This window comes from Salvelinus namaycush, chromosome 37 (assembly GCF_016432855.1).
Source record: "Salvelinus namaycush isolate Seneca chromosome 37, SaNama_1.0, whole genome shotgun sequence".
In the NCBI taxonomy this organism is placed as follows: domain Eukaryota; kingdom Metazoa; phylum Chordata; class Actinopteri; order Salmoniformes; family Salmonidae; genus Salvelinus; species Salvelinus namaycush.
In genome coordinates this window covers 28,238,802-28,263,294 of record NC_052343.1, presented here as the reverse complement: position 1 = coordinate 28,263,294, position 24,493 = coordinate 28,238,802, and the positions used below count along the sequence as shown (strand labels likewise).

The 24,493-nt window shown below is 43.8% G+C and overlaps 2 protein-coding genes across 4 annotated transcripts in view; one reads left to right on the top strand and one right to left on the bottom strand.

Moving 5' to 3' along the window:
- The first annotated feature begins 615 nt into the window (after positions 1–615).
- LOC120031524 (retinoic acid receptor RXR-beta-A-like) lies at positions 616–17,915 on the top strand. 3 transcript variants are annotated; one of them, XM_038977314.1, is made up of 12 exons: positions 616–780; positions 1,730–1,926; positions 2,171–2,315; positions 4,257–4,436; positions 7,003–7,026; positions 7,405–7,562; positions 7,945–8,074; positions 14,700–14,826; positions 15,019–15,060; positions 15,191–15,282; positions 15,376–15,481; positions 15,695–17,915. In XM_038977314.1, the coding sequence occupies exons 2-12, from the start codon at positions 1,786–1,788 to the stop codon at positions 15,840–15,842; spliced, it is 1,293 nt and encodes a 430-aa protein (XP_038833242.1). In that variant the 5' UTR covers positions 616–780; positions 1,730–1,785; the 3' UTR covers positions 15,843–17,915. The 3 variants fall into 3 exon arrangements, with proteins under 3 accessions (XP_038833242.1, XP_038833241.1, XP_038833243.1); XM_038977313.1 differs by having other exon boundaries at positions 7,402–7,562; XM_038977315.1 differs by lacking the exon at positions 7,003–7,026 and having other exon boundaries at positions 7,402–7,562.
- A 4,412-nt stretch (positions 17,916–22,327) lies between these two features.
- The window catches only part of LOC120030952 (FH1/FH2 domain-containing protein 3-like), a gene marked incomplete at its 5' end in the record, with an annotated part of 90,539 nt that continues 88,373 nt past the window's right edge, over positions 22,328–24,493 (bottom strand). The window contains one exon of the mRNA XM_038976459.1: positions 22,328–24,493. This exon is cut by the window's right edge and continues 1,125 nt beyond it.

The window sequence follows — 24,493 nt, the reverse complement described above, 5'->3', positions numbered from 1 at the left end:
TCTATCATCTCCCGAGGCTGCTTACCCAACTTCGCATATACAGTAGGCTCAACTTCCGGGATTTGCATAGGCTACACCAAAATATACAATTTGCATTTTCTCTCTAAATAATCACATGATGAGAAAAGTGAATAAACAAACAGACACTGAGCCATATTGGTTGCATGTCTTATACTTTTTATAAAAGGATTATTTAACCCTAAACATATTTGAGATTAAGAATCATTGTGAAATAAAGCAGTCTAAATGTCTTACAGGCATGTGTCAAATGTAGTTTAACCAGCTGTCCTCCTGTCAAACCACCACCATTATTCAACCATGAAATGTATTAGGAATAGGCTTTTGCAGAATAATCTTTCATCATAGCTGATAAATATCCAAAATTGAGGTCTAAAATCGATGTAGTCTACATTGATTTACATATATTCATAGTAGGCTAGTAGTATAGTTACATTTGTAAAATATAATGTTGTTTAATTTGTGAATCTGTTGATTTTCCTTTATAAATTAGGTACAGTATATAGAGGGAAATTGAAACGTTAGTCCTACCACTGGTGCATGTTGCAACTGTTCTGCCCAGAGACATTGTGGCTCTAAAGACACTGTCACTGGCATTGAGCCAACATGGCTTCCTCTCGGCGTAAACAACAACAGCATCAAGTAAACGGGGTTTGAGTGTAGGCCTATTACCTCGCATATGGTCCGTCTCTTGGATTTCGCAAATAATATGCAACTAGAAATAGTTATGTAACCTACAACGATGTGCCGAAGGTGTTTCTAGTGAGTATATTGCGTTCCCCCCAATTGTAACTCGCGAATTTATATTTTTGAGGCCAACATTAGCATTAGTTAACTAGACAGCTAATGTTAGCTCGCTGGCTAGCTACCACCAATGATTTTGAAACTACTTGCCAGCTAGCTATCTATCTAGCGAAACATGATGTGTGTTTTTAAAAGGTTGAATGTTCGGTACAATCGATGCTTGCTGTGATATTTAATTGCTTACAATCAACGTATACATATGTTTAGTAGCTACGTGCTAGCTAGCTAACTAAAGTTTGCTAACGTCTGGTCTAATTTACTATTGCTTTCTAACGTTAGCCAGAAGTACATGTTAGCTTTTTTTATCATTGCCAACGCTGGATTAAAGTGATCTCTCATTTGCCCACTTGGATGACACCAGTGTTTATAAAAATGTTTAGCTAGCTAAAGTTAAAGTCAACTGACAGTCTTAAATTTAACTACCTAGCGAGGTAACTCGTTAGCCAACTACCGAACATAGCTAGCTACGACGTTTGTTTTATTTTAGCTAGCTAGTAACTAACGTTAGTAATGTGGAGAGAGGCCTGTCAAACCTAAGGTCAGTTGATACGATTAAGGAGTATTTATCGTTAATACAGTACCGGGCATACCCCATGCCATGGTAGCTAGCTAGCTAACATGTCAGTTATTTAGGCCTTTCTAGTTTTAATTAAACAATTTAACGTTACCTAACTAGTTAATAGGAACAACCTAACTAGCTAGCTACCGTTAAGTAAGTTGTTAGATCAAATAATTACCAGTGAGAATAGTGAATGTCTTACAATCAACTGAATATCGTCAGCTGTCTAAGTAGCTAGGGGCCTACAAGTGGCATTTATGTGAATACATTTCTCTGGCAACATGATGATGTAGCTAGTCTTGAAAAAAGAGTTATCAATTGTGATAATGTAACCTTCAACCCAAACAGATTATTGTCCTTCAGACAACTCATCATCCTCCTCTCCGCTGGGTAGCTCAATAGCCATGTCATCGCATCAGCCCACCAGTTCAGCCTCCAACAGTCCCACCAGCACCTTTGGCTCACCTTTCTCAGTCATCAGCCCCTCCCTGGGCTCCCCTGGTGTGGCACCCTCCATGGGTTATGGACCTATTAGCAGTAGCCAGGTGAGAAACACACCCAGGGTCCTTGTTTTGCTTTCATCTTTGCATTTAAATGATCCTACTCTGTATGCGTTTATTCTCTAGCATTATTTCCAAGCTCAGACTAGTGCTGAAGTTTGTTGCTGCGCACAGAAAGGCTGACATTTAGGCTAGCCTATGTAGCCTAGATGTTTATTTATTTTTTAAATCAGTCATGATAACAGCATTGTTATATTTGTTTTTTTTTCCACTTTTTGTTTGTGCACAGATCAACTCTACAATGGGGATGCACTCAATCAGCAGCTCGGATGATGTCAAACCCCCGTTTGGCTTGAGGCCTATGTCTGCACACAGCCCTGGGATAATGCTCTCCCAGAAACGCATGTGTGCCATCTGTGGAGACCGCTCCTCTGGTGAGTGCTGTGCACTAAGAGCAGGGTCTAAGAGCAGGGTTAGTAGAGGTGAAACGTCGGGCCGGGGACTTATTTTAAATCCCTGGCAATTTCAGAGAGGATAATCCTTTTTGTCAGCTGTCTTCAGCTGTGTGTCCTGACCTCTCCCCATCAGTCTAACCAATGTTCTTTACTGGCCTGTTTGATTCTATGTCACTATATAAACAATAAAGGCACTTGAAACGCTGCAGATTCATTAATTAGTGAAGCTCTGTGTAGCTTTGCTCATCAAAAAACAAAATCTGTCCTTATTCCTACATAGTGTATGCCGGTACCACGGTAATATCACGGTACCAAAACATCATGATACTTAGAATACCGTAGTACTGTTTCATATGATACTACTGACTTTTTCAGCCCTACCGATCTAAAGAACCTGCCTGTTATTAAATGTTTATAAAGTCAGTTTTGTTTATAAATTCAGTTGTATTTAAGAAATAGTTACTAGTCTCTTGTATGCGCAGGTCACGTGTGGCAGCTGTAATCAGCCAGCCGCTTCCCCTACCAGCCCGCCAGTCACTCACCTGCTTCTCTCAGCATCCCATTCCAGCCCGCCCCTCACTCACCTGTTTCTCTCAGCATCCCCTACCAGCCGGCCCCTCACTCACCTGCTTCTCTTAGCTTTCCCTACCTGCCCGCCCCTCACTCACCTGCTTCTCTCCGTCCATTCTTCATGCGCGTCAAATATAATTTAGCCGTGATGACGAGCGGGGAAGCAGACCCAGATGATCCCCTGATGAGTCTTCTGTTGTTAGATTTGTTATATTGGAGCAGCGCGCAAAGCGAGCAATGTTGATTCGTTGTATCATTTCATCGCCTGTTATAACCAAGAGCACAGACCAGTCTGAGTAGACTTCAAGGTCACGGTCATGCAGCCTCTCTGAGTGTCAGAGAGGGAAAATGGAGGACCGCTTGGTGACAGGCGTCCTTGCTGCTTTACAGCAAAGAAAACGTCTTGTCTCTAAAATATGTCCCATATTACCAGAGATGCCTTTTGCGCACATTTTATATAATACAAATAAATTAATTGCGAGCCATTTTAAACTAATACTGGGTCGCTAATTATTGTTTTGATCACAAACAATGTTGTTCAGTCATGTTACCTAGCTAGCTAACAACCTGTTACCTTGGCAGTAGGTTTAGGCACATTTAGATTGGAACAGGAAGAAAGGAGAAGGGTCTCTACTCATGTGCTTTAAAAGGTAGGATTCATATACTGTTGGCCTGATGGAAGACTAAACTATATCAAAAAATCTATTTCTTTCTGTTACTCCTTAAATTCTGTTTGGTGCCGAACGTTTTTAAAGTTGGGAGCAGTGTGTGTGTGTGGGAGACAGCAAGTGGTGTGTGTGTGTGTGCCTGTTAACTGAAGAGTAAAGGTTTCATGCAGTGTTTTCCTCTTACTGAGACAATGACGTGCAGATCATTATGCATGTACAGTATATCACTGGAGGTTGGTAGCACCTTATTGGGAAGGACGGGCTCGTGGTAATGTCTGGAGCAGAATGGTATCTAACACATGGTTTCTATGTGTTTGATGCCGTTCCATTTGCACAGTTCCAGTCATTATTATGAGCCGTCCTCCCTTCAGCAGCCTCCCTGATGTATATTCCTCCAGCCAAATCACAGGTAGGCCTTTGCACAACTTAGCAAATCAGACATTCTATGCAGTATTCTATTATACAGTGATCAGTGTGAAGCTACATTTAATGTGTTTGTATTGAGTAGAAGTGTGAATTTTTAGAAAACATGAACAAGCGTCTGGGGGATGGTGCAAACAGGATTCTAGGTCACTGATTATTTTTTAATATATATTTTTTAATGTGTTCACTGCGGTACTACTTGGCCTGGTGTCGTATCGTTTTTAAAATGTTGGTGTGACAAGTCTACCCCTTCCCGCAGGTAAGCACTATGGTGTGTACAGCTGTGAAGGTTGCAAGGGCTTCTTCAAACGCACAGTGCGCAAGGACCTGAGCTACACCTGCAGGGATAACAAAGAATGCCTGGTGGACAAGCGCCAGCGCAATCGCTGCCAGTACTGTCGCTACCAGAAGTGTCTGGCTATGGGCATGAAGAGGGAAGGTAAGGAAGTACTGAACCTCTGGCTATTATCATGAAGAGGGAAGGTAGAGAGGACTGAACGTCTGGCTATGGGCATGAAGAGGGAAGTTAAGGAAGTACTGAACGTCTGGCTATTATCATGAAGAGGGAAGGTAGAGAAGGACTGAACGTCTGGCTATTATCATGAAGAGGGAAGGTAGAGAAGGACTGAGCGTCTGGCTATTATCATGAAGAGGGAAGGTAGAGAAGGACTGAGCGTCTGGCTATTATCATGAAGAGGGAAGGTAGAGAAGGACTGAACGTCTGGCTATTATCATGAAGAGGGAAGGTAGAGAAGGACTGAACGTCTGGCTATTATCATGAAGAGGGAAGGTAGAGAAGGACTGAGCGTCTGGCTATTATCATGAAGAGGGAAGGTAGAGAAGGACTGAACGTCTGGCTATTATCATGAAGAGGGAAGGTAGAGAAGGACTGAACGTCTGGCTATTATCATGAAGAGGGAAGGTAGAGAAGGACTGAACGTCTGGCTATGGGCATGAAGAGGGAAGGTAGAGAAGGACTGAACGTCTGGCTATTATCATGAAGAGGGAAGGTAAGGAAGTACTGAACGTCTGGCTATTATCATGAAGAGGGAAGGTAGAGAAGGACTGAACGTCTGGCTATTATCATGAAGAGGGAAGGTAAGGAAGTACTGAACGTCTGGCTATTATCATGAAGAGGGAAGGTAGAGAAGGACTGAACGTCTGGCTATGGGCATGAAGAGGGAAGGTAGAGAAGGACTGAACGTCTGGCTATGGGCATGAAGAGGGAAGGTAGAGAAGGACTGAACGTCTGGCTATTATCATGAAGAGGGAAGGTAGAGAAGTACTGAACGTCTGGCTATGGGCATGAAGAGGGAAGGTAGAGAAGTACTGAACGTCTGGCTATGGGCATGAAGAGGGAAGGTAGAGAAGTACTGAACGTCTGGCTATGGGCATGAAGAGGGAAGGTAGAGAAGTACTGAACGTCTGGCTATTATCATGAAGAGGGAAGGTAGAGAAGGACTGAACGTCTGACTATTATCATGAAGAGGGAAGGTAGAGAAGGACTGAACGTCTGGCTATTATCATGAAGAGGGAAGGTAAGGAAGTACTGAACGTCTGGCTATTATCATGAAGAGGGAAGGTAGAGAAGGACTGAGCGTCTGGCTATTATCATGAAGAGGGAAGGTAGAGAAGGACTGAACGTCTGGCTATTATCATGAAAAGGGAAGGTAGAGAAGCTCTGAACGTCTGGCTATTATCATGAAGAGGGAAGGTAGAGAAGGACTGAACGTCTGGCTATGGGCATGAAGAGGGAAGGTAGAGAAGGACTGAATGTCTGGCTATGGGCATGAAGAGGGAAGGTAGAGAAGGACTGAACGTCTTGCTATTATCATGAAGAGGGAAGGTAGAGAAGGACAACGTCTGGCTATGGGCATGAAGAGGGAAGGTAGAGAAGGACTGAACGTCTGGCTATGGGCATGAAGAGGGAAGGTAAGGAAGTACTGAACGTCTGGCTATTATCATGAAGAGGGAAGGTAGAGAAGGACTGAACCTCTGGCTATTATCATGAAGAGGGAAGGTAGAGAAGGACTGAGCGTCTGGCTATGGGCATGAAGAGGGAAGGTAGAGAAGGACTGAGCGTCTGGCTATTATCATGAAGAGGGAAGGTAGAGAAGGACTGAACGTCTGGCTATTATCATGAAGAGGGAAGGTAGAGAAGGACTGAACGTCTGGCTATGGGCATGAAGAGGGAAGGTAGAGAAGGACTGAATGTCTGGCTATGGGCATGAAGAGGGAAGGTAGAGAAGGACTGAACGTCTGGCTATGGGCATGAAGAGGGAAGGTAGAGAAGGACTGAGCGTCTGGCTATTATCATGAAGAGGGAAGGTAGAGAAGGACTGAACGTCTGGCTATTATCATGAAGAGGGAAGGTAGAGAAGGACTGAACGTCTGGCTATTATCATGAAGAGGGAAGGTAGAGAAGTACTGAACGTCTGGCTATTATCATGAAGAGGGAAGGTAGAGAAGGACTGAATGTCTGGCTATTATCATGAAGAGGGAAGGTAGAGAAGGACTGAATGTCTGGCTATTATCATGAAGAGGGAAGGGAGGGACTGAACATTTGGAGCAGAGCCTAATGGTTTTGGGCCATTCATATTTTTCAACTTTGAGAGTTTGTAGGAGTGCTTTTGAAAGGGTGACATGAATTTTTTTTTTGGACGGAGCGATTGAGAAACGTGTTTTTTATACCTGCAGAATCTCAAACTTGACTACATTTTCATTAATGAATGACATTTTAAATTGATTTGTGAAGTAGGCCGTTGTAAAATGGTATAGTTCAAAGGCCAGAATCATTTGGTGAAATGATTGAATTATGTTGAATATAGACCTAGCCCAGTAAAACCTTTGATGATAACTTCTATTTGATCATTGTATTGTGTGGGGGGAGATGGTACGTTGTTTTCAAAGTCATTAACAAAACGGGGAGAGCATATGGGGGTAGGTTCATATAACTAACCCCTCTCTTTTCTTTCCCCCTATTCTTTCTCTCCCTCTTTCTATAGTGGTCCAAGATGAACGTCAGAAATGTAAGGATAACGACATTGGGAGAATGGAGAGATGATAAATTATATGTTTGGATGTGGTATTGAGCGAGTGCAATTAAATAACAAATGCTTGGCACACACTGGTAGACTAATTCCCACAACACATTGGCTAAGAAATGATTGCATTGTTATATAATATATACCAATTTGACCTTTCACCCTGTTTGGATGAAGCCTAACAGGAGTTAAGAAGCCCTATTGTGCCCATCTTCCTTTCCTTTCTTCCTTTCCTTTTCTTCTACCTTGTGACTCCCTCCCGTCCCTCTCTCCTATTAACCCACACCCCTCTTCCTGTCTCCCGTCTCTCCCTCTCCCCTCCTGGCTCTGTGGTGTGGTTGGATGCATGGCGGGGTGCAGCAGTCCAGGAGGAGCGTCAGAGGATCAGGGAGCGAGAGGAGGGACTGGAGTGCAGCAGTGCTGTGAACGAGGAGATGCCCGTGGAGAAGATCTTGGAGGCAGAGACGTCCGTGGAGCAGAGGGCGGAGCTCCACTCTGATGCAGGCTCCGCTGGTAGCTCTGTGAGTATACAGGGCTATACTGTTGACTGGATCAGTATTAGGGTTGCAAAATTCCCATATTTTCCGGAAATCCCGGTTGGAGGATTTCTTCTGTGTTTATTCCTAACTCAGGGAGTCCTCCACCCGGGAAAGTTTCCGGAAATTTTGCAGTGTCAGTTAAATTAGTTATCTGCCTCTGATTCATAGCCTACTACTCAGCTCTTGGGATGAATATTCTTTAAAAACATTAGATAAACTGCTGTCTCTTTAGCATGGAGTTTAAAAGTGTTTTCTTTCCTACTAGTGATTATTGCATTATTTCTAGCTCCAGCATTGGCTTTTAGGGTCTGTTATTGTTATTATTGCATTTTATGGGATTTTTGTATCTTTTTTTGTGTTTTAGCCCCATGATGCGGTGACAAACATCTGCCAGACTGCAGACAAGCAGCTGTTTGCGTTGGTGGAGTGGGCCAAGAGGATCCCCCACTTCTCTGAGCTGCCCCTGGACGACCAGGTCATCCTCCTGCGTGCAGGTACCACTGTCTGGAGGGAGGGAGACACCAGGAGGCTGGATGTGATATGCACTGTCTCAAAGAATAGAGTTTACAAGTGATTTTCTGTTCCCGTATTCATTCGAGAGGCAACCAGAGTAGTGCATATGATAGTGTACATTTATCTACCAGTGCAGAGCCCAAAACGACTGATCATAGAGAAGGAGCTGCCCCTATTGTGAGATTATTCCTAACCGCTATCAATTGTATTACATGCACATATATCCTGCTATTATAAAACAAGACCATATATCCTGCTATTATAATACAAGACAAGTACATTAGTGTCTAGTTTGAGAAACAGACACCTCAAGTCCTCAACTGGCAGCTTCATTAAATAATGCCCGCAAAACACCAGTCTCAACGTCAACAGTGAAGAGGCGAAAAGAGATGGCTCCTTAATTATTTTTTAAATATTTAAAATAATAAGTCACTTAAAAAAAATAAAAAAATGGTTTAGTACCCAAATGTGTGGGGGGTGTGTTTATATATACGGTACCAGTCAAAAGTTTTCAGACACCTACTCAAGGGTTTTTCTTTATTTTTACTATTTTCTACATTGTAGAATAATAGTGAAGACATAACTATGAATTAACACAAATGGAATCATGTAGTAACCAAAAAAGTGTTAAACAAATCAAAATGTTTTATATTTTAGATTCTTCAAAGTAACCACCCTTTGCCTTGATGACAGCTTTGCACACTCATGGCATTCTCTCAACCAGCTTCACCTGGAATGCTTTTCCAACAGTCTTGAAGGAGTTCACACATATGCTGAGCATTTGTTGGCTGCTTTTCCTCTGCGGTCCAACTCATCCCAAACCATCTCAATTGGGTTGAGGTCAGGTGATTGTGGAGGCCAGGTCATCTGATGCAGCACTCAATCACTCTCCTTCTTGGTCAAAAAGCCTTTACACAGCCTGGAGGTGTGTTCAAATCAAAGTTTATTTGTCACGTGCGCTGAATACAACAGGTGTAGACCTTACAATGAAATGCTTACTTACAGGCTCTAACCAATAGTGCAAAAAATGTATTAGGTGAACAATAGGTAGGTAAAGAAATAAAACAACAGTAAAAAGACAGGCCATATACAGTATCGAGGCTATAGAGGTAGCGAGGCTACATACAGACACTGGTTAGTCAGGCTGATTGTGGTAGTATGTACATGTAGATATGGTTAAAGTGACTGCATATATATGATGAACAGAGAGTAGCAGTAGCGTAAAAGAGAGGGTGGTGGGTGGGACACAATGCAGATAGCCCGGTTAGCCAATGTGCGGGAGCACTGGTTGGTCGGCCCAATTGAGGTAGTATGTACATGAATGTATAGTTAAAGTGACTATGCATACATGATAAACAGAGAGTAGCAGCAGCGTAAAAAGAGGGGTTGGGGGGGGCACACAATGCAAATAGTTCGGGTAGCCATTTGATTACCTGTTCAGGAGTCTTATGGCTTGGGGGTAAAAACTGTTGAGAAGCCTTTTTGTCCTAGACTTGGCACTCCGGTACCGCTTGCCATGCGGTAGTAGAGAGAACAGTCTATGACTAGGGTGGATGGGGTCTTTGACAATTTTTAGGGCCTTCCTCTGACACCGCCTGGCGTAGAGGTCCTGGGTGGCAGGCAGCTTAGCCCCAGTGATGTACTGGGCCGTACGCACTACCCTCTGTAGTGCCTTGTGGTCAGAGGATGAGCAATTGCCGTACCAGGCAGTGATGCAACCAGTCAGGATGCTCTCAATGGTGCAGCTGTAGAACCTTTTGAGGATCTCAGGACCCATGCCAAATCTTTTTAGTTTCCTGAGGGGGAATAGGCTTTGTCGTGCCCTCTTCACGACTGTCTTCGTGTGTTTGGACCATTCTAGTTTGTTGTTGATGTGGACACCAAGGAACTTGAAGCTCTCAACCTGCTCCACTACAGCCCCGTCGATGAGAATGGGGGTGTGCTCGGTCCTCCTTTTCCTGTAGTCCACAATAATCTCTTTAGTCTTGGTTACGTTGAGGGATAGGTTGTTATTCTGGCACCACCCGGCCAGGTCTCTGACTTCCTCCATTTAGGCTGTCTCGTCGTTGTCGGTGATCAGGCCTACGACTGTGTCGTCTGCAAACTTAATGATGGTTTTGGAGTCATGCCTGACCATGCAGTCGTGGGTGAACAGGGAGTACAGGAGGGGACTGAGCACGCACTCCTGGGGAGCTCCAGTGTTGAGGATCAGTGTGGCAAATGTGTTGCCACCTACCCTCACCGCCTGGGGGTGGCCCATCAGGAAGTCCAGGATCCAGTTGCAGAGGGAGGTGTTTAGTCCCTGGATCCTTAGCTTAGTGATGAGCTTTGAGGGTACTATGGTGTTGAACGCTGAGCTGTAGTCAATGAATAGCATTCTCACATAAGTGTTCCTTTTGTCCAGGTGGGAAAGGGCAGTGTGGAGTGCAATAGAGATTGCATCATCTGTGGATCTGTTTGGGTGGTATGCAAATTGGAGTGTGTCTAGGGTTTCTGGGATAATGATGTTGATGTGAGCCATTACCAACCTTTCAAAACACTTCATGGCTATGGACGTGAGTGCCACGGGTCTGTAGTCATTTAGGCAGGTTGCTTTGTGTTCTTGGGCACAGGGACTATGGTGGTCTGCTTGAATCATGTTGGTATTACAGACTTAATCAGAGACATGTTGAAAATGTCAGTGAAGACACCTGCCAGTTGGTCAGCACATGCCCGCAGCACACGTCCTGGTAATCCGTCTGGCCCCGCAGCCTTGTGTATGTTGAACTCTTTAATGGTCTTACTCACGTCGGCTACGGAGAGCGTGATCACACAGTCGTCCGGAACAGCTGATGCTCTCATGCATGCCTCAGTGTTGCTTGCCTCGAAGCGAGCATAGAAGTGATTTAGCTCGTCTGGTTCTCGTGTCACTGGGCAGCTAGCGGCTGTGCTTCCCTTTGTAGTCTGTAATAGTTTGCAAGCCCTGCCACATAAGACGAGCGTCGGAGCCGGTGTAGTATGATTCAATCTTAGCCCTGTATTGACGCTTTGCCTGTTTGATGGTTCGTCGCAGGGCATAGCAGGATTTCTTGTAAGCTTCCGCACCTTGAAAGCGGCAGCTCTACCATTTGGCTCAGTGCGAATGTTGCCTGTAATCCATGGCTTCTGGTTGGGGTATGTACGTACAGTCACCGTGGGGACGACGTCCTCAATGCACTTATTGATAAAGCCAGTGACTGATGTGGTGTACTCCTCAGTGCTATCGGAAGAATCCCGGAACATGTTCCAGTCTGTGATAGCAAAACACTCCTGTAGTTTAGCATCTGCTTAATCTGACCACTTTTTTATAGACCGAGTCACTGGTGCTTCCTGCTTTAATTTTTGCTTGTAAACAGGAATCAGGAAGATAGAGTTGTGGTCGGATTTACCAAATGGAGGGCGAGGGAGAGCTTTGTACGTGTCTCTGTCACAATAAATTGTGATAAATTTATCACAAACTCTACTTCAGGCGAGCAAAATCTAGAGACTTTCTTAGATTTCGTGCACCAGCTGTTGTTTACAAATATGCACAGACCGCCCCGCCTCATCTTTCCGGAGTGTGCTGTTCTATCTTGCCGGTGCAGCGTGTATCCCGCTAGCTGAATATCCATGTCGTCATTCAGCCACGATTCCGTGAAACATAGGATATTACAGTTTTTGATGTCCCGTTTGTAGGATATTCGTGGTCGTACCTCGTCTAGTTTACTGTCCAATGATTGCACATTGGTGAGTAGTATTGACGGTAACGGCAGCTTTCCCACTCGCCTTTTCTGTGTCCTGACCAGGCATCCGGCTCTTTGTCCTCTGTACCTCGTCGCTTCCTCTTGCAAATAACGGGATGTCTGCCCTGCCGGGTGTTTGGAGAATGTCTTGTGCGTCTTGTTTGTTTAAGAAAAAATGTTTGTCTAATCCGAGGTGAGTGATCGCTGTCCTGATATCCAGAAGCTCTTTTTTTGCCGTAAGATACACAGCCTGGAGGTGTGTTGGGTCATTGTCCTGTTGAATAACAAATGATAGTCCAACTAAGCGCAAACCAATTGGGATGGAGTATCCCTGCAGAATACTGTGGTAGCCATGCTGGTTAAGAGTGCCTTGAATTCTAAATAAATCAGACGGTGTCACCAGCAAAGCACCATCACACCTCCTCCTCCATGCTTCACACATGCAGAGATCATCCGTTCACTTACTCTGCGTCTCACAAAGACACGGCGGTTGGAACCAAAAATCTCAAATTTGTACTCATCAGACCAAAGGACAGGTTTCCACCAGTCTAATATCCATTGCTCGTGTTTCTTGGCACAAGTAAGTCTCTGCTTTTTGTTGGTGTACTTTAGTAATGGTTTCTTTGCAGCAATTTGACCATGAAGGCCTGATTCCCTTAGTCTCCTCTGAACAGTTGATGTTGAGATGTCTGTTACTTGAATTCTGTGAAGCATTTATTTGGGCTGTCATCTGAGGCGCAGTTACCTCTGCTGCAGAGGATAAGTTCATTAGAGTTACCTCTGCTGCAGAGGATAAGTTCATTAGAGTTAACTCTGCTGCAGAGGATAAGTTCATTAGAGTTACCTCTGCTGCAGAGGATAAGTTCATTAGAGTTACCTCTGCTGCAGAGGATAAGTTCATTAGAGTTACCTCTGCTGCAGAGGATACGTTCATTAGAGTTACCTCTGCTGCAGAGGATACGTTCATTAGAGTTACCTCTGCTGCAGAGGATACGTTCATTAGAGTTACCTCTGCTGCAGAGGATAAGTTCATTAGAGTTAACTCTGCTGCAGAGGATAAGTTCATTAGAGTTAACTCTGCTGCAGAGGATAAGTTCATTAGAGTTAACTCTGCTGCAGAGGATAAGTTCATTAGAGTTACCTCTGCTGCAGAGGATAAGTTCATTAGAGTTACCTCTGCTGCAGAGGATAAGTTCATTAGAGTTACCTCTGCTGCAGAGGATAAGTTCATTAGAGTTACCTCTGCTGCAGAGGATAAGTTCATTAGAGTTACCTCTGCTGCAGAGGATAAGTTCATTAGAGTTACCTCTGCTGCAGAGGATAAGTTCATTAGAGTTACCTCTGGGTATTCCTTTCCTGTGGCGGTGAGCCAGTTTCATCAAAGTGCTTGGTTTTTGTGACTGCACTTTAAAAGTTCTTGAATTTGTCAGGATTGACTGACGTGCATGTCTTAAAGTAATTATAGACTGTCGTTTCTCTTTGCTTATTTGAGCTGTTCTTGCCATAATATGGACTTGGTCTTTTACCAAATAGGGCTATCTTCTGTATAACACCCCTACCTTGTCACAACACAACTGATTGGCTCAAACGCATTAAGAAGGAAAGAAATTCCACAAATGTACTTTTAACAAGGCACACCTGAGAAATGCATTCCAGGTGACTACCTCATGAAGCTGGTTGAGAGAATGTTAAGAGTGTGCAAAGCGATCATCAATGGAAAGGGTAGCTACTTTGAAGATCTCAAATATACAATATATTTTGATTTGACACTTTTTTGGTTACTACATGATTCCATATGTTATTTCATAGTTTTGATGTCTTCACTTTTATTCTACAATGTAGAAAATAGTAAAACTAAAGAAAAACCCTTGAATGAGTCGGTGTGTCCAAACTTTTGACTGGTACTGTATATATATTTTTTTAAATAACAAAGAAAGAGCAGCCTGCAGCCGCTAATTGTATGCTTTATTCTTGTGCTTTACTGTCCTTCGTCAGGGTGCTATTGTAGCAGAAATGTTTTTACTGTCCTTCGTCAGGGTGCTATTGTAGCAGAAATGTCTTTACTGTCCTTCGTCAGGGTGCTATTGTAGCAGAAATGTCTTTACTGTCCTTCATCAGAGGGCTATTGTAGCAGAAATGTCTTTACTGTCCTTCGTCAGGGTGCTATTGTAGCAGAAATGTCTTTACTGTCCTTCGTCAGGGTGCTATTGTAGCAGAAATGTCTTTACTGTCCTTCGTCAGGGTGCTATTGTAGCAGAAATGTCTTTACTGTCCTTCATCAGAGGGCTATTGTAGCAGAAATGTCTTTAGCTGTCCTTCGTCAGAGGGCTATTGTAGCAGAAATGTCTTTAGCTGTCCATCAGAGGGCTATTGTAGCAGAAATGTCTTTACTGTCCTTCATCAGAGGGATATTCTAGCAGAAATGTCTTTACTGTCCTTCGTCAGAGGGCTATTGTCGCAGAAATGTCTTTACTGTCCTTCGTCAGAGGGCTATTGTAGCAGAAATGTCTTTACTGTCCTTCGTCGGGGGGCTATTGTAGCAGAAATGTCTTTACCAGGGATTCATCAGGGGGCTATTGTAGCAGAAATTTTGAAATAGCCGAATCCACTAATTTGAAGCAGTGTCCCCATACTTTTGACCATGTAGAGTAAGTGAGCAACAAGCAATCCATGGTCTATCATTTGATACATGATAGACTCTGTTGGACACAGTAGCAAATGCCCCAGAGGTTGTTGATGGTCTCCTCCTCCCTTCTCTGATCCTCTCTGCTCTTCCGTCCTGTGTATCTGTCCCATCCCTTCGGTCTCTTCTCCCTCCTCTGCTCCTCTCCTGTCTTCTCCCCTCTTTTTCTCCTGTGTGTGTCAGGGTGGAATGAACTTCTGATCGCCTCCTTCTCCCACCGCTCCATCGCTGTGAAGGACGGGGTCCTGCTAGCCAATGAGCTACACCGGGACAACGCACACAGTGCAGGGGTGGCGGCCATCTTTGACAGGTAGGCACACAGTATGCGGCTAAGTTTCCCCTAGGTACAGACCTAGGATCAGCTTCCCATAACATTAACCACTAATAGGGAAAACGTACAATATAATAATAGCATAATTACCATAGAGGTATATAATAACAGTGTTGTATTCAATTCTGTTATCGTCATCATGTGATAACACGCTGTAATTGACCCCCACAGGGAGAGTGTGCAGAGTGCTGAGGTGGGAGCCATATTTGACCGGTAATAACCTACACACACACACACACACACACACACACACACACACACACACACACACACACACACACACACACAAAGTGTATATCTATGTAAGACAACTCTCTCCACCTCTCTTTCCGGCCTCCTGTAGGGTTCTCACTGAGCTGGTCAGTAAGATGAGAGACATGCAGATGGACAAGACAGAGCTGGGCTGCCTCCGAGCCATCGTCCTCTTCAACCCAGGTGCTCTATTGTTACCATTAGTCCCTCATACACAATGTTACCTCTGCACCTTTACTGTCATGGTTTCCTTCACCGGTTGTGTCCCTCCCTCAGACGCTAAAGGTCTGTCCAACACCGGAGAGGTGGAGCTCCTGAGAGAGAAGGTCTATGCGTCACTGGAAGCCTACTGCAAGCAGAAATACCCAGAGCAGCAGGGAAGGTAGGCATTAAATGTGCTACATGAATTAGTACTAGTATCTCATACATTAAAAGGCATGTACATCCTGGATAAATCCATTTGTATTGTACATACTAATCTGCTCTCCTGTGGTTGTGCTGCTAACTGACCCTGTAAGAGCTAGGAGTGTTGCTGCTGCATTCATGTAGCTTATTAACTTATTTCATTCCCTCACTCTTCACCCCTCCCCCTCAGGTTCGCTAAGCTCCTCCTCAGGCTGCCAGCACTGCGTTCTATTGGCTTGAAGTGTTTGGAGCACCTGTTCTTCTTCAAGCTGATTGGTGACACCCCTATCGACACGTTCCTCATGGAAATGCTTGAAGCACCTCATCAGTTGGCATAGAGGTGGTAGGAGAGGTGTTCTGTGGCCGGGGTTAGATAGCTTGGGTCTGGGAATTTGCTGGAGTGGGACTGCACTTTTAGTTCTTTGGGGAATTCAGCATTTTGTCTCACTGCTGTCTGGGTTATGCTATTTAGTTCACCACCACATTGTCTCTTTCAGAACATACATCCCCAAGACTTGTGATCTACAGGCTGGTGCTATATATTAATATAACTTCTTGAATAACTGAGATTTAAAAAATAAAATAAAAAAACTATTTTTAAAAAATTGGAACCTTTAGTTCCGTTGCTCTGGCTTATCGAAGCTACAATTTGGGTATATGTTTTTATATAACTATGTTAATGCTTTTTAGACAAACCCCAAATGATAAAGTTAAATTCTGGTAAGTGATCTCCCACCGTAACCTGTTTTTAAAATGAAGGTAACCTGGATGCAACCAGACTGTAATTCTACCTTTTTATCATTTGTAATTGGATCAAAATCTTATTGAAAAACATGTTTTATTGTCAAATCTTGGGAAAGTACATTACTGTACCAAGCGAGCGCTCACTGCGTAACATGTCTGACTTTCAGCTCCTAGTGGTTTTGTATCCCTCAGATGACCAGAAAGCAACACGTTAACAATAAACCCGGGATACAAAAGGAGTAGGTGAATCACAGTGGAACACGGAGCAGGCTTGTATTGACTGTGTTGACTAGCTTTATTTGTCTAGTAATATGCTATTAGCATTGTTTCTCTTTGCTGTTTTGTAAAATGTAATCACCTTGCAGGCAAAAAGATTGAGCTGCATTGCACATTTTTGCTATGTACTATTTCTACACCATACAATACAAGTCATCAAATGTCTGGCCAGCAAACAGTCTTTTGGTGCTATACAACAGACATTTGCCATACTTCATTGCAGCCATACACCAAACTGCAAACAGGAAAAATTATGCAAAAAAAAAAGAACTAACTCAAATGTTGTAAATGTAGCAAAACAAAATGAATACATATGCTGTCTTTCTGCTTGTCAACTTGTCCGTTCTGGGGGCTTTACAAAGTCAATCATTCTGTTAGAAAGGGAATACTCCAATATGTCATTTATCTAAACAATTCTAAGGTACTGTGCAAATATTGTTCAGGGAAAATACTATATATTGATAGGTTTGAATAATGAGATCAGGAGACAGACAAATTATGTAATAATTGATATGTGCCCTTGCTATTAGTTCACCATTTGTATAGAGCAGATCATGTCTTAGGTTGTACTGGATTCCATAAAGCACTGTTTATACCTGGTTATAACGTGCATCCTTTGTTTTGATCATGTCAACATTCTGATTGTGCCCACATTTTCAGACCGGTGTAGATGATTGAAAGAGGCATTGTGATCATATCTTCCTGCCCCCCCCCCCCCCCCCCCGAAGGTAGTCAGGCACACATTGTGTCTGGGTTTCTTACAAGTGTAGACATATGGACAGTGAATTTAAATCACAATTATAACACCTTCTAAAATATTGACATTTAGCACCATTGTCTAATGGCATCAATATGTGTCTTAAAATAAATAAATATCTATTATTTTGAAAGAATAGCTCTCAAATCATTTGCATACAGGGAGGGACCAGGATCTGGCAGTGGATAGATACAAGACACATTTTCACATTTTTCTGAGAGTGTGGACAAGATCAGGACAAAGGACTGGTGTTTGCACCAGGCATAAACAAGGATTTTGAATCACATTCAGCTGAATCTCATCTTTTTTTTTTGTTGAATTTTTCTGTGCTTTCTATAGTAGTAGTTTTTCCTGTTTCCTTTTTTTGAGGTGGTTCATCCTCTCCTCTCTCTGCTTACAGTTTATAAAAAACACAAACCGTTATCACGTTTAAATATCCATAACACCTGTGGACATAGACACATTAAACAAGACCAAATAGGAGTTTTGTATGATGATCATGTGTGAACACCTGAACAAGGGTATTGGTATGTGTCATGATCCTGTATAAACTCTGGAGCAGTTTAGTGATCCGTGTGGAGAAGTGGATTACAGCTTGGGTAATGTGGACTGAAAATAAAGAGCTTGAACTTTTCTTTCTTGTCCATTTGAATGTTTCTTGGTGGTTTGTATTGAATATCAACTTCTGACAGACAAAATAAATGGGGGGGAAATCTGTGGCATTGAGAAGTATAAACATAATTGAGATAAACAAAATATACTTTTTTTACATTAGTTTTATACCAATCTACATACCCCACAAATAATCTCACCTTCTCATTGACATTGTTAAAAGTTTTATGTTTTTGCCTTGACATCGTTGGGCTGCAGTACTAGTCAGTCACCACCAGAGGAACCCATACACACTGTCAGGGTTGTTTCTGTCCTGATTCAGAGCCCTCTGTTGGTTAGCCTTGTCCCATACCCTCTCTGTTGGTTAGCCTTGTCCCGTACCCTCTCTGTTGGTTAGCCGTGTCCCGTACTCTCTCTGTTGGTTAGCCTTGTCCCATACCCTCTCTGTTGGTTAGCCTTGTCCCGTACCCTCTCTGTTGGTTAGCCGTGTCCCGTACTCTCTCTGTTGGTTAGCCTTGTCCCATACCCTCTCTGTTGGTTAGCCTTGTCCCATACCCTCTCTGTTGGTTAGCCGTGTCCCGTACTCTCTCTGTTGGTTAGCCTTGTCCCATACCCTCTCTGTTGGTTAGCCTTGTCCCGTACCCTCTCTGTTGGTTAGCCGTGTCCCGTACTCTCTCTGTTGGTTAGCCTTGTCCCGTACTCTCTCTGTTGGTTAGCCTTGTCCCGTACCCTCTCTGTTGGTTAGCCGTGTCCCGTACTCTCTCTGTTGGTTAGCCTTGTCCCGTACTCTCTCTGTTGGTTAGCCGTGTCCCGTACTCTCTCTGTTGGTTAGCCTTGTCCCATACCCTCTCTGTTGGTTAGCCTTGTCCCATACCCTCTCTGTTGGTTAGCCGTGTCCCGTACTCTCTCTGTTGGTTAGCCTTGTCCCATACCCTCTCTGTTGGTTAGCCTTGTCCCATACCCTCTCTGTTGGTTAGCCTTGTCCCATACCCTCTCTGTTGGTTAGCCTTGTCCCGTACCCTCTCTGTTGGTTAGCCTTGTCCCATACCCTCTCTGTTGGTTAGCCTTGTCCCGTACCCTCCCTGTTGGTTAGCCTTGTCCCGTACCCTCTCTGTTGGTTAGCCTTGTCCCGTACCCTCCTTGTTGGTTTGCCTTGTCCCATACCCTCTCTGTTGGTTAGCCTTGTCCCATACCCTCTCTGTTGGTTAGCCTTGTCCCATACCCTCTCTGTTGGTTAGCCTTGTCCCATACCCTCTCTGTTGGTTAGCCTTGTCCCATACCCTCTCTGTTGGTTAGCCTTGTCCCATACCCTCCTTGTTGGTTTGCCTTGTCCCGTACCCTCTCTGTTGGTTAGCCTTGTCCCGTACCCTCTCTGTTGGTTAGCCTTGTCCCATACCCTCTCTGTTGGTTAGCCTTGTCCCATAACCTCCCTGTTGGTTAGCCTTGTCCCATACCCTCTCTGTTGGTTAGCCTTGTCCCGTACCCTCTCTGTTGGTTAGCCTTGTCCCGTACCCTCTCTGTTGGTTAGCCTTGTCCCGTACCCTCTCTGTTGGTTAGCCTTGTCCCGTACCCTCTCTGTTGGTTAGCCTTGTCCCGTACCCTCTCTGTTGGTTAGCCTTGTCCCGTACCCTCTCTGTTGGTTAGCCTTGTCCCGTACCCTCTCTGTTGGTTAGCCTTGTCCCGTACCCTCTCTGTTGGTTAGCCTTGTCCCGTTCCCTCTCTGTTGGTTAGCCTTGTCCCGTACCCTCCTTGTTGGTTTGCCTTGTCCCATACCCCCCTTGTTGGTTAGCCTTGTCCCGTACCCCCCTTGTTGGTTAGCCTTGTCCCGTACCCTCCCTGTTGGTTAGCCTTGTCCCGTACCCTCCCTGTTGGTTAGCCTTGTCCCGTACCCTCCCTGTTGGTTAGCCTTGTCCCGTACCCTCTCTGTTGGTTAGCCTTGTCCCATACCCTCTCTGTTGGTTAGCCTTGTCCCATACCCTCTCTGTTGGTTAGCCTTGTCCCATACCCTCTCTGTTGGTTAGCCTTGTCCCATACCCTCTCTGTTGGTTAGCCTTGTCCCATACCCTCCCTGCTGGTTAGCCCTCTCTGTTGGTTAGCCTTGTCCCATACCCGCTCTGTTGGTTAGCCTTGTCCCATACCCTCTCTGTTGGTTAGCCCTCTCTGTTGGTTAGCCTTGTCCCATACCCTCTCTGTTGGTTAGCCTTGTCCCATACCCTCTCTGTTGGTTAGCCTTGTCCCATACCCTCCCTGTTGGTTAGCCCTCTCTGTTGGTTAGCCTTGTCCCATACCCTCTCTGTTGGTTAGCCTTGTCCCATACCCTCTCTGTTGGTTAGCCTTGTCCCATACCCTCTCTGTTGGTTAGCCTTGTCCCATACCCTCTCTGTTGGTTAGCCTTGTACCATACCCTCCCTGCTGGTTAGCCTTGTCCCATACCCTCTCTGTTGGTTAGCCTTGTCCCATACCCTCTCTGTTGGTTAGCCTTGTCCCATACTCTCTCTGTTGGTTAGCCTTGTCCCATACCCTCCCTGTTGGTTAGCCCTCTCTGTTGGTTAGCCTTGTCCCATACCCTCTCTGTTGGTTAGCCCTCTCTGTTGGTTAGCCTTGTCCCATACCCTCTCTGTTGGTTAGCCTTGTCCCATACCCTCTCTGTTGGTTAGCCTTGTCCCATACCCTCCCTGTTGGTTAGCCCTCTCTGTTGGTTAGCCTTGTCCCATACCCTCCCTGTTGGTTAGCCCTCCCTGTTGGTTAGTCTTGTCTCATACCCTCCCTGTTGGTTAGCCTTGTCCCATACCCTCCCTGTTGGTTAGCCCTCTCTGTTGGTTAGCCTTGTCCCATACCCTCTCTGTTGGTTAGCCTTGTCCCATACCCTCTCTGTTGGTTAGCCTTGTCCCATACCCTCTCTGTTGGTTAGCCTTGTCCCATACCCTCCCTGTTGGTTAGCCTTGTCCCATACCCTCCCTGTTGGTTAGCCCTCCCTGTTGGTTAGTCTTGTCTCATACCCTCCCTGTTGGTTAGCCTTGTCCCATACCCTCCCTGTTGGTTAGCCTTGTCCCATACCCTCCCTGTTGGTTAGCCCTGTCTGTTGGTTAGCCTTGTCCCATACCCTCTCTGTTGGTTAGCCTTGTCCCATACCCTCTCTGTTGGTTAGCCTTGTCCCATACCCTCCCTGTTGGTTAGCCCTCTCTGTTGGTTAGCCTTGTCCCATACCCTCTCTGTTGGTTAGCCTTGTCCCATACCCTCTCTGTTGGTTAGCCTTGTCCCATACCCTCTCTGTTGGTTAGCCTTGTCCCATACCCTCCCTGTTGGTTAGCCCTCTCTGTTGGTTAGCCTTGTCCCATACCCTCCCTGTTGGTTAGCCCTCCCTGTTGGTTAGTCTTGTCTCATACCCTCCCTGTTGGTTAGCCTTGTCCCATACCCTCCCTGTTGGTTAGCCCTGTCTGTTGGTTAGCCTTGTCCCATACCCCCTCTGTTGGCAGTGGTGGAAAAAGTACCACATTGTCATACTTGAGTAAAAGTAAAGATACCTTAATAGAAAATGACTCAAGTAAAAGTGAGTCACCCATTAAAAGTCACCCACTTTTACTTGAGTAAAAGTCAAAAAGTATTTGGTTTTAAAAGTACTTTAGTATCAAAAGTAAATGTAATTGCTAAAATATACTTAAGTATTAAAAGTATAAATCATTTCAAATTCCTTATATTATGCAAACCAGACGGCACAATTTTCTTGTTTTTAATTTATGGATAGCCAGGGGCACACTCCAACACTCAGACATAATTTACAAACAAAGCATTTAGTGAGTCTGCCAGATCAGAGGTAGTAGGGATTACCAGGGATGTTCTAGTTAAGTGCGTGAGTTGGACCATTTTCCTGTCCTGCTAAGCATTCAAAATGTAACGAGTACTTTTAGGTATCAGATTTTATTGGTCACATGTAGTGTAGACAACTCAAGGCTACAGTGCAGCCAGCGGAACAGGGTTCCAGGTGTAACATCATTGACAGGAGTGAAAATGATGGACATGAATTCAGTATACTACATCAGATACAGTATAGGGCCAGACTACTAATAGTTGCTCTGGGATTATTACCAGAACACATTTAACAAAGAATCAGACGTTTTTTTTCCCCTCACACAACAGAATTCACACAGTGTCTCTGAATGTTTCTTAAGAGACCTTTAATTGCAAGATGTTCATATATACAGTTGTTGTTGGAGGGGCGAAGACGCAAGAAAAGCTCACAGAGTCTGGATGTGCTTGTGTCCAAGTCCCACACTGACTTACAGTACAGCAGTGGGTGAGAAGGAGATAATATAGCCAATCACAGAAAACATGGGTTTGCATCCCAAATGGCACCCTATTCCCTACACAGTGCACTACTTTTGAACTCTATGGGCCCTGGTAAAAAAAAAAAAAAGTAGTGCATTATATAGGGAATGGGGTGCCATTTGGGACACAAACCATGTTTTATTGAGTGCAATGTAATGAAAGGCTGCTGAAGGTTCCATAGGAGTACTAGGGGCTGAAGCGTTACAGATTGCGTCATTTCAGATTGAGCCGACATATGCAGTGTTTACCATGAATGCAGTCTATGCTAATGCAGGAACATTTTCAATCACGCTAAAACGCTGAACTTCAGCGATACAGATTGAATCCAGCCCTAGCTGGTTACATCGACCTCTCCGTCTATCCTAATGTGTTTCAAGTCATGTGCAGAGGAAAAACAATCAAACATAACAAATGCTAAGCCTCTGAGCATTCAAATCAAATCAATCTCCCTTTATCCATAACACGCCACATCTGTAGACATTTTTTTTAAACCATGCATGGTTTGGTTTTCACTTAAATTACAATTTCCATAGAATAACACTGCTTTGTTTAACCTATAATACACTATTCTATACAAAATACCAACAATTGAAAGACATAAAACACATCGTTGTGACTTTTACATAATTTTACAGCATTCTTCCCCCATTATTACTTTACATGTACTCAGAGTTACAATACTCAAAATGACCATCTGAGAAAAAGGCTGAAAGAATATACTTTGTCACTGTTAATGTTCTGGTTGTCCTCAGTAAAAGATGCATGCTACAAATGGTGTATAAGGTGCTGGATAGTTTCATACCAAATTGTAAGTTCTCCATGAGAAAGACATATAGGTGTGTGACTGTTATGTTGTGGCTTGTGTTGCTGCAAGCATATATTCTTTCATGTTTAGTCGACAATGGCTGTTTCCATCACAGTGAATGTTTGTGACTGTGTAGAATCATCATACAACTCTCTACACAATTCCAAATGTAAACTGGAATTATGCACTTTAAAAAACTAGCTAGCTAGCTGACTGTAACCACTACACCTCAATAAAAGTCAACAGTGTAGGAAAGTTCAGATATACTATATGCCCTAATTCTACATTAAGGCAAATGGAAACAACTAATATCTTTTTGTAGAACATTTTTTGTGACAAAACTGCTAAAATGGAAATATTGTCGTTAGACAATCAGCTATAACCCTAGTTTAGTTGTGATTCAAAATAAAACCGCAATGCTCAAAAGGAAGAGGAGAACTGTTTCCAAGACATAAAGCCATGGAACATAGTACTGAAATGTATTCATCTAGGAAAGAATGAAAACAGGAAGTCACAGCTGTTGAATTGACCTAAGGAGGAAGTCCTTTCATTACACACAGTAACATTTTCTGTAACAAATATCTCCCTGAACATGACTGAATAAATAGACTTGTCTATAAAAGGCACTCATTCAGTTGAAGCTCATATCGTTTTTCTATAATAACCTATTATTCATCTCTTACTTGAAAACAAAATCTTAAATGTTGCCTAACTCTTTGACACAGAGAGTAGAGAGAGAGTACGTACGTGTAACTAGTGTAAATATATCTCCCAGTCAGTTCTAACACTCCACAATAAGTGTGTCTCAACCATAGAAGAAAGGCTTTGCAGCGAACAGCAGGAGCTTGCGTAACACTGGTGTCATGCATGCAACACGTGTGCAATTGTAGGTACTAGGCAGGCCTATAGGTTAAAGCTGGAACATGTATGTTGTAGGTAGGCCTATAGGTTAAAGCTGGAACATTCGCTTCGCGTGATTGACAGACGTCAGTCTGTCTGGACCCAGTAGCATCGTCCCTTCTGTACACTTGTCAGCTCACAGACTGTTCTCACCAAAGTTGATGACTCTGATATGCTATGTGTTTTTTAAAAGTGGAATCCAGTAATTCAATTGTATGTAGTAAATTATACCTTCCCTCTTAACACATCATGGTGTGTCCTCTTGGAATTCCACTTTGTTCCATCTGTATCAAATCCAACTGAATCAACAACATGCAAAATTGGAAACATTTTAGTTTGCAAAAGTCAAAGGAATCTGTTCACTTTTCCTCCAAAATTAGAGCGTATAATCAGTTGTGCTACTGTCTCATTACTGGTTCTATCTGGTGAATTCTTTAATTCATCTGATATCTAATTGGTACATCAGTGTGTGTCAAGGATTTCACCTTCCTTTCCTCTAAATATCCAACTTCTACATCCAGTGCAAATATTCCTTCTCTGAGCACCTTTTTCTCACGTATTAAAGTATT